This window comes from Stylophora pistillata, chromosome 1 (genome assembly GCF_964205215.1).
Source record: "Stylophora pistillata chromosome 1, jaStyPist1.2, whole genome shotgun sequence".
Taxonomy (NCBI): Eukaryota; Metazoa; Cnidaria; class Anthozoa; order Scleractinia; family Pocilloporidae; genus Stylophora; species Stylophora pistillata.
The window spans coordinates 7,319,721-7,332,563 of NC_142519.1; the positions used below are offsets into that span (position 1 = coordinate 7,319,721).

The 12,843-nt window shown below is 37.1% G+C and overlaps 3 protein-coding genes across 4 annotated transcripts; 1 reads left to right on the forward strand and 2 right to left on the reverse strand.

The window, feature by feature from the left end:
* Window positions 1–876: 876 nt before the first annotated feature.
* Window positions 877–2,408, reverse strand: LOC148741059 (angiopoietin-related protein 7-like). Its single transcript, XM_088746779.1, has 3 exons — window positions 2,312–2,408; window positions 1,747–2,121; window positions 877–1,162 (listed from the first exon to the last, which is right to left on the reverse strand). The coding sequence occupies exons 1-3, from the start codon at window positions 2,391–2,393 to the stop codon at window positions 927–929; spliced, it is 693 nt and encodes a 230-aa protein (XP_088602905.1). The 5' UTR covers window positions 2,394–2,408; the 3' UTR covers window positions 877–926.
* A 620-nt stretch (window positions 2,409–3,028) lies between these two features.
* LOC148741060 (uncharacterized) lies at window positions 3,029–5,790 on the forward strand. Its single transcript, XM_088735231.1, has 2 exons — window positions 3,029–3,243; window positions 3,346–5,790. Exons 1-2 carry the CDS (start codon window positions 3,077–3,079, stop codon window positions 5,720–5,722), a joined length of 2,544 nt encoding a protein of 847 aa, XP_088591357.1. The 5' UTR covers window positions 3,029–3,076; the 3' UTR covers window positions 5,723–5,790.
* Window positions 4,963–7,310, reverse strand: LOC148741061 (uncharacterized). 2 transcript variants are annotated; one of them, XM_088735237.1, is made up of 3 exons: window positions 7,065–7,310; window positions 6,679–6,704; window positions 4,963–6,596 (listed from the first exon to the last, which is right to left on the reverse strand). In XM_088735237.1, the coding sequence occupies exons 1-3, from the start codon at window positions 7,197–7,199 to the stop codon at window positions 6,575–6,577; spliced, it is 183 nt and encodes a 60-aa protein (XP_088591363.1). In that variant the 5' UTR covers window positions 7,200–7,310; the 3' UTR covers window positions 4,963–6,574. The 2 variants fall into 2 exon arrangements, with proteins under 2 accessions (XP_088591363.1, XP_088591360.1); XM_088735234.1 differs by lacking the exon at window positions 6,679–6,704.
* Window positions 7,311–12,843: the final 5,533 nt, after the last annotated feature.

The window sequence follows — 12,843 nt, forward strand, 5'->3', positions numbered from 1 at the left end:
GATCGGTATACTTGGAGAAATTTCGAAGAACTTGACGTGGCGGCAGAAAAAGCGGAGGAAAAAATCTTCATTAGTAGAAAGCCGGTTCTCGGACTGCATAGTTGAAAAAAAAGACGACCCGTAGAAATATTTTTAGAAGCAGAGGGCATAAAGATTAAAAATTAGCTGATGATAACATTTCAGAATAATGAATTCTATTGTCATCCATTATATCGTGGTATTTCACTGAAGAAGTCATCACAGGACACAGATTAAAGCAACAAGAACAGCTCAAACGACAACGCCGCGAATTAACATGACACGCGTGCGAGAATTTCCGAAAACTCTGGCGCATTACAGCTGGCATTTAAGATTAAATTATATTGCAAACAGCAAATCGACCACAAATTTCCGTTGTCTATAACCTTATTGATCAAAGAAATGACATAAAGAAGGTTTAAAACTCTGCATTGAAACCACAAGGCTGCCCTTAAGTTCATTGAACATTGTTGACGTCATTTCTATGATAAATAAGGTTACAGACGACGGAAAATTGTGGTCGATTTGTAAATGAGGTAGAACTCTATACTTTGGCTTTGAACGCATTGGCCATTTACTTGAGTTAAAATATAAAATAATAAAAAATATACCGCAAATAAACTTTACTGTAAACTTTTCAAAACAGTTTCGTACATTTCAAATAAGTAATTTTCTGGACAATCCGGCTTGATCTTCGTACGCCAGGGAATTTACTCCAGCCATCCCACCTCATACCTTTATACAATGGAGTAACTTTTTCTACCTATTGAAGGAAAAATTTCCTTTTCAAAAATGTTTATAAGTTGCCCACTTCTATTGGACAACCTTCGCTCGCAATAGTCAGCTAGTACACTGCAAATAGATTTTATTGTAAACTTTTCAATACGATCCCATACATTTTACACAAATTATTTTCTCGGAAAATTCGGCTTGATCTTCATTTCAGCTTTGGTGGCGAGCGGATTGGGGACTGCAGCCCAGCTTTCCCATCTTATACCATTCACTTGGTAATTGCCGTTGAGATTCGAGTAACCACAGTTTGTCGAATCTTTAGGAAACCACCAGGCTCCAAATCTTTTAGTACAGGTTGTGTTGCCTTTATCTATGGTTGAAAATGGGGCCTGGTTATTTCCTTTAAAAGAATCTTTGGCATCTCCTTCAGAAAGAGAGAGAGAAAGGAAAAAATATACACATGTTTATATAATCAATGTAATTTTTTTGTCAAACAAGGAAAGCTTTTAAAGCGAAAACCATTTTTTTATACCGAGGAGAAAAACATCCCAAGATGAAGAAAGCTATCATGAAACACAAACTGCACTGCCGTGGAGATGTCAGCATTTCAAGAGTTTAATGAGGCCCAACGGCCTGAAACTGCTGCTGCAAAAAAAATGCTCAGACAGAAACTGAAGGAATTGAAAGATTGAATGCCTTTTAAATCCTCATGAATTAAATTGTTGTTTTATTTGTAGTAATCTTTGCACTCCCACGGTCTCATTACCGACTACGTACCATAAAGGTTTTATGATATTAGTTTTCGAGAATTTGGTATTGGATCAACTAGAAATCCTCTACTTGGTATTTTTATTTACTCTCGTCACTTGTCTGCTTCATATTGTAGCAGATATTGAAAGGGGAAATAATATCTTGTTCACTCATGAGAGTAAAAGGGTTATTCATTTCATGGTATAGATATTATTCATAGTAGTTATGACTTGAAAAATAATTTACCTCTAGAGATCCCTCCAATAGTCAAGGAATAATGTTTACATTCCGACTCAACCTCGAAAAAGTCGTATTCGGCGTAAATACGAGTACGTGTAATCTCCAGATCTACTCGAAGCGTGTTGTTTTTTCTCCAAGTAAGGCGGTTCATCTTTTCCAGTCCTAACCAATACTCGCCATTTGGATCTCCGAAGCCATTCTTGTACTTGCACCAGCTTTGATAAAAACTGACGGAGCCGTTCAGTCTCTTGTGGATTACTGTCCATCCTCCTCCAGTTGTGTTCTGGTCACAGTACACATTGAAGGCACCTAGACCATCAGGGTCAATCGTATAGACACCGCTGGTTGTTTTTCCATCCTTGTACAGCTCAGCACAATTAGCTGTGAAACAAAAGATGTCAGTGACGAGTGAGAAGAAAGAAAAACGTAAAAAACGGTAAATAAGTTTCAAATGTAATAACGAACCTCAGTTTAATCTCTTTGGCTTCACGTGCCGTAATAGGAAGAAATCCTAATTTTAAGCAAAAAATAAAACTATCACACGGAAAAATATAACACTGTAAGCACTAACCTTTAAACGATGCCACTTGGCGAGTCAAGGTCAATGCCATAAGCAGCACACAGCAAAGAGAACTTGGTAAAAAGCAAAACATTCTGGGAAAATTAAATTTACCTTACAGTTGATATTCTGAGAGAATCGAAGTTATGATGTCAAAATTGCAACAGCCGAGTACTTTTATATACCACAATGTTTTCCTTTCCTTTAGACAGGAAATTTTTTTGCTCAATGTAAAGCAACTATTTTTGATTCACAGCTGCCAAATCAGGAGTTCAAGTATCTTTTAAGTGACCGAAACTTAGAGAAGTCTTCCGGAAGGCATGCCAAAAAATTACATGACATTTGCCTCTAATTTTTTTTTTCGTTTCCAGGCCCCCAATAGTGACACAAAATCATGGCGGAAATTGTTAATTTTTTAGCGAAAAGCAGAACTAGACAAAGTTAACGATAACTTTATCTAAATGTACGGTTAGATTTACGATATATATTTATTACTCTATCTATAAGTCGCAAAATACTTTGGAAAAGTGAAAAATAAACCATGTAAATCGGGCTTCGAAGTCGTCGAACTTGAAAGAAGTCGTGACTGGCATTGACCGCTCGGCCAAACAAACTCATCACTTCAAGCGGCCTGGAGCGGCCTAGTCGTTTAAAATATGCGAATGTACGGGTTGATCTGGAAAGCCTGGGATCTAATAAACATTTTGGCTCCAAATTCGTACGTGTTGAAGCGAAAAAATATATGTAAATCGGCGATTGAAAAGTACTTCTTCGCAGATGTTGGCGATGTTGCGTAATGCCCGCGCTATTCTTGTAATTTGCATTACGTTTGTGTTGTTTTGTGCAGTAGAGGCCGTGCAAAACGACGAAGAAAAGAAGGAAAACGGCGATGGCGGGAATTACAGCCACAAAGAATATCCATCATTTCAGGCCCAAATAAACAAGTAATCTTTGAATCTATAAATTCCAAATATGTCGTAAATTTATGAAGTTGCGCCCGATTTCATGTTCAGCAATTGATAAATGTTCTACATGTTTGTTGGCAGTAAACTTCTGTACGAATTGTACAAATCTTCAAAACAAGAGGCTGACCGTGAAGAAGAACTCGATCCAGAGGAAAGCTTAGGCAAACAAAACTCCGTTTTAAGGATACTTATACAAAAAGTCGGACAGGAGTGCGGGATCCCTGGTGTAATAATAAATCATAGGCTGATCCAAGAATTCAAAACAAAGATCTGGCGATTAAATCAAGCACTAGCCAAAGCCAAAACTATGGGAGGCAATGGGGTGAAAAAACTCTTTTCCAATTGGACAAGGGGTAAATTTTCAACTTGGAATTTTAAGATATATTACTATGAAATGGACTGTGTTATGCTCCAAAACGAAAACAATGAATTGAGGGGACAGAAAAGAAAGCTTGAAGATGATCTTAAAGATGAAAAGTGCAAGAAGGCCAAAATTGAGCAGAAAATGAAGGAAGCAGTTGCTAAAAACAAAGACATTACTAGCAAATTTCAAAAGAAATTTAAAGGGCTTGTCCAGAAATTAATGAAACTACAAAAAGATAAGAAATCAAGGGGTCCTACCAAAAGTAAAACATTTCTAGACTATAGCAAAAGGCATCAAACTAGAGTTCGAAAGCAAATGGTCACAGACTGTGAAACTTCACTTTCATTTCTTGGACTTCATAATTTTGTTGCCACTAAAGTTGAAATTTTCCATGAGAACACTCAAGAGTACGAGACTCTCACATTGGTTGATAACAATAACATTCAAAACTCATCTCGAGCCGAGACAGTCACTGATGAGGAGATTGATGACATAAATTTACTGCTGTACACAAAGGAAAGATTTAATATATCAAATGAAGCATACCATGAACTTTCTATGATTTGCAAGGAACTACCTCGGTCATGGAAAGTCAAGGAGAGGATAAAAGCTTTAAATAGTAAATGGAATCTGTCAAGTACTCCCAATGATACTTGTGGGATTCAGCAGAGCATAGAGGAACGACTAGAAGTAAGGTTGCAGACTCTTATGAAAAACAGTCCTTCTAATGCTGCTTTCAAAGAAAATCATAAGATTCGAGTTAAACTTTCTGGGGATGGTACCAATATTGGCAAACGACTACATGTCATCAATGTTACCTTCACTGTCCTTGATGAAGGAACATTGGCTCAGGCAGCTGGTGGCAATCATTTGATAGCTGTTATAAAGGAGCCTGAAAACTATGAAACACTTTCCAAAGCATTGACAGACATCCGAAAAGATGTAGAATCTTTAAAACATTTGTCAGTGGGAACAGAGCAGTTTGAAATTGAGTGGTTCCTGGGAGGGGATTGGAAATTCCTTGCATGTGTTTGCGGTCTTGGTGCTGCCCATGCTACATACCCCTGTATTTGGTGTAAATGTCCCTTATATGACAAATATGATGGAAGAAAAGAATGGTCTCTCACTGATGTCTCAAAAGGAGCACGTTCAATTGAGGAGATTCAACAACAAGTGAATACAAGGTCAAGAACAGTGGAGAAGTACAATTCTAAACATGCTCCACTTTTTCCCTCAATTCCCATTGATCATGTTGTCATAGATTCACTGCACCTTTTTCTTAGAATTTCTGACAACCTAATTAACCTCGTCATTCAAGAGCTGCGACGTCAAGATGCACTTGACAAAAACAAAACTTTTAATGATGGTTTTAATAGATCAAAGTACAAGCACATGGCAGGCTGGGAGACTTATCTAAATGATACCCTCAAAATTCCCTTCAACTGGTTTGTCTGTAAGGATTCAAAGAAATTGAAATGGCGGGATCTAACAGGCCCAGAGAAACAGAAATTATTTAGGAACATTGATTTCACTAGGGTATTGCCCAATCACCAGAAATCTGATCAAATATCACAGTTGTGGAAACAGTTTCTAACAATTGCAAACATGTTGAGTTCCACTATTCCTCAACAGAGCAAAGAAGAAATTCAGGAGGCATCAAAATCTTTTCTGGAACAGTTTTTGAAATTGTATCACACTAAGCATGTTACTCCCTACATGCATGCACTGGTATGGCATGTGCCTGAGTTTATACAAATGTATGGTACTATCAGCTCCTTCACTCAGCAAGGTCTAGAGAAACTTAATGACAAAACAACAAAGGACTTCTTCAGATCTACCAATCAACGAGGAATGGATGCGTTAAAACAAATTGTGCAAAAAAGGAACAGAATTGAATATTTCGAGGATCTTGGCAGCCAAAGAGGCACAAGAAGTGTTACTTGTGGAAACTGTAAATTAGAGGGTCATAATATTAAGACCTGTTTATCCCCATGTAGCTCATGTGCATTTAAACCATGTTGTTCTCCCTTACATGTGATCAAATCAAACAGCAAATGGGTTACGAAATGTCAAAATGAGAATATATCGGTCTAGAGATAGATGATATGGAAGTACCTTAATAAATTGTTGTTGTTATATCAAATAAATAATTTTGCAGCCCTAAATTGTACACAATACAAGCACTAACAAATTATTATAATCTGTTATAAAAACTTGTAATAGATAAAGCTGAGATAGTGCCTATATCCCCCCGAGGAATAGGGATTATTGTTAGAATGGGCAACAACTCATCCTCTTTGGTCAACATTAATGCATTACATGTTTGATACTGTCAGAAACATTGTGGCTACTACTACTGTTAGGATGGGGGCGATTTCCACTCATTACTGTTGTATTCAGCCTTCACACCATCCCCACGAACAAATGTAAAAATGACTTCCAAGTCACTTTCAGTGTGGCTTTCTACAAGAGTATCGCCGACATAAACAAACTCCCTTACAGGCTTTTTTTCATGAAGCCAAAATCTTACAGTTGCAGGAATGACATAACAAAAGTCTCCATTTACATTTTGAATTCTCTCAAACCACTTACTACCAAGTAGATCGCATAAATGAGAGTTATCATCAACACAATGTACTTCCCGTCCTCTTGACTTTTTTGCAAATCCAATATTTTGTAAATATGTTTTATAAATATCCATGTCAATCTGCATCTCAATTCGAACCTCCGGTGACTCCCTTTTGGTTGAAAATAGACTAAACTTTACTTCGCGGCCAAGGCGGTTGAATAAAGCTGAAGCCCTGTCAGACAAGGAATCTTCACTCGGTATGAATCGTGGTACCAAGCGACCAAGACTACTTTTGTCTCTGTCAACTAAGTCATCTCCATCTCTCCATTCATCAAAGTCACTTGAATATCCAATAAAGTGAATTTTCACTTTATTTTCTATTTTGTCTCGGTCAACAATCTGCAAAGAAAATATTATCTATATCTTAGGACTATTATGATTCACTTTGACGATATAACTTACGGTAATTTTTAGTACTTACTTGAAATGATCACGGATAAAATGTTCCTGAAATAAAATTATTTAAGAATCAAGTTTCAGAACGATCCCAGTTAAACCATGAGTATTTGAGGCGACGAAAATTCCCTTTTAGGTTAACTTGCTAAATATCAGTACTGTTATATTTACTTGCATAGCGGCAAGAAAGATAGGCCAAATAACTCTCACTAGCAACGGTCAACTATGCTATCAGGTATTCAGTTACTCCTTTCATGTTAAACCGAAAACTATGAAATTTGTAAATTCCTTTATCTCTTAATGAACTTATTTCTTTCGGAAGAAGTTAAAATTATTCAAAAGAAGTGTGGTTTTATACCGCATGTATTACGTTACGAGGAAATTTATCAACAAAGCAATCTCCTTACTTACCTCAATTGGATACATTTTCTCCTGATCAACTTTTTCCGGTTTTTTGGGACGTATCTTCTCCGCTTTGAGATGAATGTGGCTTTCTATTCCGAGATAAAAACCTTCCACGGGACGAGTGCGCTTTTCAGCCGCCATTTTTTCTGTCTACTTTGTTCAGCCCCAGAGCCCGCTCATTCAAACTGCGCATGAGCAGGACCAATTTTTCAGTCTCGAGCAAATGTCTCCCTCAAAGGGGTAATTTTTTGGAATGTAGCGAAGGTAATGATGAAAAGCCGCCCAGTTTCCCCTTTGATCAATTAGTGCCAGATATTCGGGCTTCTTACACACTTACCTAATCGATTCCTTTTTTTCCCTATTTTTAGAAATGGGCGAAAACACCTCCTAAGAACTTCTAATGATCTGCTTAATTCATCCGTTCATTTACAAAAAAAAAAAAATAAACAAAGAAGATAATCAATTCTTTCTTTTTTACCTCAGAATCTGAATTGCATTGCTTAGTAAGGAGGAATCAAAGTTCAACTTGTGAACTGAGGAAAAGTCACTTTTGAGTCAAAAAAGCAAAGCCGGATGTAAACAGGAGAAATCAAACTTCCCTTTTGAATCTTTTTTGAATTTCAACTATTATGTCTTCACTTTTAGATGCCACCTATCCAAATTTAAGATATCTTTTGTTTATGACGGTGTTTATATATGTGGTGTTCACCATTCTGAAATAACGTCCAATATTCGTCTCCCATAGTACTGGCTTTACTGATGATTCCTCAAGAAAACCAAAATGAAACATAAATAAAAAAAAGGTTGCGATCTAATACCTGGTAGGTACGATTATCAAAATGAAGTAAAAAGAAACATTTTATTGGTAGACGGATGCGAAACTGATAATCGATAGAATCAAAAACAGTCTCATAACGTATTGATATTTCCTTAAACCCAAAGTCAAAAAGCGAAGAAGCGAATAGTTAATAGTCGTGCTACATAGTAGCATCTTTGCGATTTTCCTTGTGTCACATTTTTATAGTTCCAATGAAAAGTCATTACACTTTTAGCTGTTGAAGCTGATTAATTTTTCAACGATCCTTTCGGAAAAAAAATTGTGAGTACAGCCTACACACTGTAATGTAGATGTAAAACACCATGCTTTGAGCAGTCTTCTCTAATTCTCTTTCCCGTTTTATCTTTGCTTGTTTACCACGATTAAAAACTTAGCTTAATCACTTTACCGTCCACGCCCGTTACTAGTGTCAAAGTTCATTTCCGAATAAAGGATTTTGTCTTAACGGTCTAGTACCAGTCAAAATATATAAACGTTTTTCAGCAATGTCCTATTTGATATGCTTTGATTTTTTTACTTTTTTTTAGAATTTCTCTTTGTCTTTCCTTTTCATTTATAAAATCATTGACGTTTTTATCTATTGAAAAATTTATTATCATTTTGTCTATATCGAGAAAGTGCAAATGGATTAAGTATAAAGTAAGAAATACTGATCTCATTCTGCAATCGGTAAGAAATGAAGTAGCAATAATCAACTTTTCTTCAAGGAAAAAAAGAACAAAAGAAGTCCTCTTGTCTGTCTGTGTGGGAGGCGGTAAAGTGTAAATCCCGTACTAAAATAACAAAAATTAAAGGTTTCCTTATCTTTAATCTTGGGAGACGTGCTTATTTACTCTGAAAACTTGAATTTGGTCACAATTAAGGACAGTTTGGTGATGCAATCACTTAAAACGATTTTACCGACTAATAAGGATTAATCTTGCACTGAGATCACGTCTTCATGTTTATCCAGAGAAACAAGAGACAAGCACAGACCGTGAGTAATTGAGTCTAGTTATACGTACGTAATGTCTACCAAATTGTTATCAGAGGGAAGCATTATCAAAGATAACTGTTAAAATCATAATATTCCTCGAAAGAAAACTTATTCAGAGGTCTCATTATTAAGCGGTCCTGACATCAGATTCGAAAACGTTACGTTTTACCACAAAAATGCTCCAATTAATTTCTTAGTGTCTCTAGGGAACTTTTAGACTTCCAGGAAGGATGTTTTACCGTCAAACAAGTACTCATTAGCAGGATGTTTTCGATATGTCGCTGTATTACTCTTTCGAATTTTGTATCTGCTTCATAGTGATCTCTCACTACCCGAGGAAATTAACTAACAAGCTGTCTTGTAATAAAGCCTTTGTTGAACAGTATATCACGCAGAGCTCCGTCATCGTTGTTTCAGAAATTCGAGTGGTAAAACTTTGTTGTTTGCTGATTTTATTGCAGATCGCTGTGATGTCTTTATTATTACTAATGTCCAATCGTAGTTAATCAATTAATCCTTGGACCCTTTTCCTTAGCCCAGGATGTTTGCGCTCTACGGTATTATATAGAGTAAGTGCTTCCAAACGCGGTGATAAGTTTCCTAAAACTGAAACTAAAACGAACAAACTGTTGCACTCCGTGACTCGAATAAGAGCCAAGATGTCGTTGGATGACACCTTCATTTACGTTATTGAAATTTACTAATCTACGAAATGAAGAATTAAAAGTTTACCAAATTCCATAGAAGGGAAAAATGTGGAGAGCAATCTCTTTCAAAAATGGGGCAAAATGTGGAGACCTGGATCAGTAACAATAATTTAGATGACTCTTTCCCTGAGTAATGAGTTATTTTTCGTATCTTATATCCACCATTTCAGTGGTATTGATCTATTCTTGGAAGATATCGTGGAAATCGTTTTAGTTTGTCTCATAACCCTTAACGTCAAAATAACGAAAGGAAATACTTTGCAGCTGTTTGATTCGCGTCAACTTGAATAATGGTATTTTAACGGCGTGGAATTCATACATCGAACTGCATATGGTCTGCGCCTGAGAGTAGTCATGCGAGTATCCCACTACAATTATACCTAAATTGAGGAGGATATGGGGAGTTCTGAATACCGCAACACCGCAAACAAAATAGAACAAACATCGCAAGAAATGTTGCACCAACTTCGCGATATAGTCAAAATCTAGTTGTATATAGGGTTAAAGGATAAACTGCAACACCGAAAATGATTTATTTCACCGAACACCGTCGGTTTGAGATTACAAACATCTTACTCAGTAAGTTTTTAGAACACTGCAACACTGCAATGTGAGTTGTTCTTCACCGCAAATTGCATAAAAAAGAGGGGTTAACACCGCGACACCGCAAAACTCAATGCCCCCTCCTAAATTGGAAAGAAAACAAAAACTGATTAATTGGTCCATAGATCTCATACTGAGAGAATAAGTGATGAATCATCACCATTGAACTGCGAAACTAAAAATTTTCCGAAAGCCGCTTTTGAAAAAGATGTTCCGGAGAAATTCAAATGCACTCGAATATCTCACCTGAAAAATATTCTGAACCGGAAAAAGCATTGTCTGTAAATGATGGAAAGTCAGTTTAGGTATTCTCATTGATAACAGTTCCCTTCTTTTCCCCTGGTATCGCTTACAGAGCAGAATAATGTTGATAACGTCAACTGATATGGTCATCTGTTTTAAGTTTTTATTGCCAGTTAACCTTTCAGCCAACGAAAGCCTACCACATAACAAAACGACTGATTTCCTTTTTCTTTGTTTTTGCAGTCAACAGTCGAGGTGTTCCTTTGTTTTAAGAATAAAATTCGCTTTCTTATATCGAAAAATTTTGGCCTCAGAGATTCTTTCTGACTCAGGTATCAATATAGTTCCGTACCAACGAACTTTAACCCACAAGCTCAGGCACGACACTAGGAATCAGTAGACTTCAAAGACCTAAAGCGCATTTTAAAGCATCTAAAAAGTAGGATTTATCTCGAGGTTTATCTAAGGCTTGTCAATTGAGCCAACCACGTGCTTGCAAAAATATCATTGTTACCCAAATATTTTAATGCATGTGAAAAGTTTTGCCCCTGAGAAGAATTCATTTATCCTGTCGAGCAGAACCAAGTCTGAACTTTATTGTGCGATATCACAGACATCACAGTCCCCTGATCGATCGTTGCGCAGTCTCGAAACCACTCGTTCCACAGTCTCGAAATCACTCGTTCCACAGTCTCTAAACCACTCGTTCCGCTGATGTCAAAATAAACAAAGCTAACAGAGAACGATCAGCCATGGCGATATGTAAACTTATGGACAAATTGAATCAATAATAAAGTACTTTGCGAAAGAAAAGCGACCATGCGTGTTGTGATGAGAGCTCTGACATGGCAGGTTTTCCTGTCTCCTTTTGCAGTTTGCTAAATCGCGATAATCATTTGTAAGACTCACATTGGCAGATTAAAGGTGATCCTGTTCTAAAATCACGTCTTATGAAAAATTGGCTGAGGCGGATTTCGAGACCCATTTTTTTTTTTCCAAAATGGGTTCAGTTTTTGGAGACATCTGTAAGATAACCCTCGTAGATAATAAAAAGGCCAACTCTTTCCTTGGGTACTGAACTATTTCTCGCATCGGATGTCCGACGTTTAGTTGTTATTGATCTGTTCTTGGAGGATATTGCGTTCTTTAAAAATGCAACTGTAAAAGTACACGTTTCAGCTCAGACGCTGACGAAAGGAAATATTTTGCTGATGTTCGTTTCGCGTCAACTCCATTTGACTACCAAAGGCGTGAAATTTTTGCATCGGAAGCACAGAGTCTGTGATAGTGCTTCATGCGAGTCATCCATACTCCAATTATTCCCGGACGGAAAATAGAAGAAGAAAAATGGAAACATCTCACATGGCCAGAATAATTATTCATTGCCATCAAACTGCGAAACTTTAAATTTGTCCAAAACAGATTTTTAGCTTTTGTTCGATGTCAGCGTCCAGCCTCAGGCACTCGAATGTCTAGACATACAGTCTTAGAGAGCAGAAAAAAACATTGTATCAAACGCCTGGGTTATTCGGAGTAATATGTTTTTCAATGTTCCCTTCATTTCCTTTTACACTTTTGTACCTGTTTCATTTTGTAAGGCAAAAACCGGCCCGATAGCCTCTTTACTTGTACATTTTCTTTTACCGGGTGTCACCGTATTGAAGACTGCAGGTATAGTTGAAGACATATAAGCAGAAGACTCCGAGCAAAACTTTACTACTGAAGAAAAACTATCTTACGTAGTCGCGTTTCGAAGCTTTATAACTGAGGAAACTCTGAAGTGCCCCTGAGATCAAAATATTCGTATCCCATTTATTTTTTTTTTTCTTTCTTTCTTTCTTTTTTTTTTTTTTTTTTTTCATTTTCGTGTTCAATGTGTCTCTTTCACCAACCCTGGTAAAATTTCAATCTTGTCCGAGCACCAGAAGTATCTTTTTTTGGGCCGTTTAATTTGCAAAAATCTCACATGCTAAAATGTCAAGCAAACATAACAGAGTTTTACTCTATTCTTACGAAAACATATACAAAAATGACGGGCAATTGATACGTAACTCAAGGTTGTAGCCATCGTGCAGACCATGCTGGTGGTATTTCTCTGCATCGAACTTCTGCAAATAGCTTAGAGCGGTAGAAACGGGTGCGATTTGTGCAAACTCGCCGGGCAAACTTCAGTCCTACAGGAAGTTTCGAGAGATCTGTGCACTTCGAAGGATCTAGGCGAAGAATTCTGCCGGGTTCAGTGCTTATCGTTCCAAAAAAAGGGACAAGAAAAACCGTTCTCAGTGCGATCCGGCGACGAAAGGGAAGTCTACGTGATTTGTCACCCGTTTACATGTGAGCTGATCATTATCTGCCTTTAAAAACTCTCTGTCAGAATACCTTCTACAAAGGAAAGTACTCCGCGAACATTATGTATAA

Excerpts from the sequence above, each read along its gene's own strand:
- LOC148741059 (XM_088746779.1), bottom strand. The coding sequence starts at position 2,393 with ATGTTTTGCTTTTTACCAAGTTCTCTTTGCTGTGTGCTGCTTATGGCA. Across the intron at positions 2,122-2,311 it reads CCAAGTGGCATCGTTTAAAG|CTAATTGTGCTGAGCTGTAC; the intron begins GTTAGTGCTTAC and ends TTTGTTTCACAG. Across the intron at positions 1,163-1,746 it reads TATTGGAGGGATCTCTAGAG|ATTCTTTTAAAGGAAATAAC; the intron begins GTAAATTATTTT and ends GAGATGCCAAAG.
- LOC148741060 (XM_088735231.1), top strand. The coding sequence starts at position 3,077 with ATGTTGGCGATGTTGCGTAATGCCCGCGCTATTCTTGTAATTTGCATT. Across the intron at positions 3,244-3,345 it reads TTTCAGGCCCAAATAAACAA|TAAACTTCTGTACGAATTGT; the intron begins GTAATCTTTGAA and ends GTTTGTTGGCAG.
- LOC148741061 (XM_088735234.1), bottom strand. The coding sequence starts at position 7,199 with ATGGCGGCTGAAAAGCGCACTCGTCCCGTGGAAGGTTTTTATCTCGGA. Across the intron at positions 6,597-7,064 it reads AGAAAATGTATCCAATTGAG|ATTGTTGACCGAGACAAAAT; the intron begins GTAAGTAAGGAG and ends TTTTCTTTGCAG.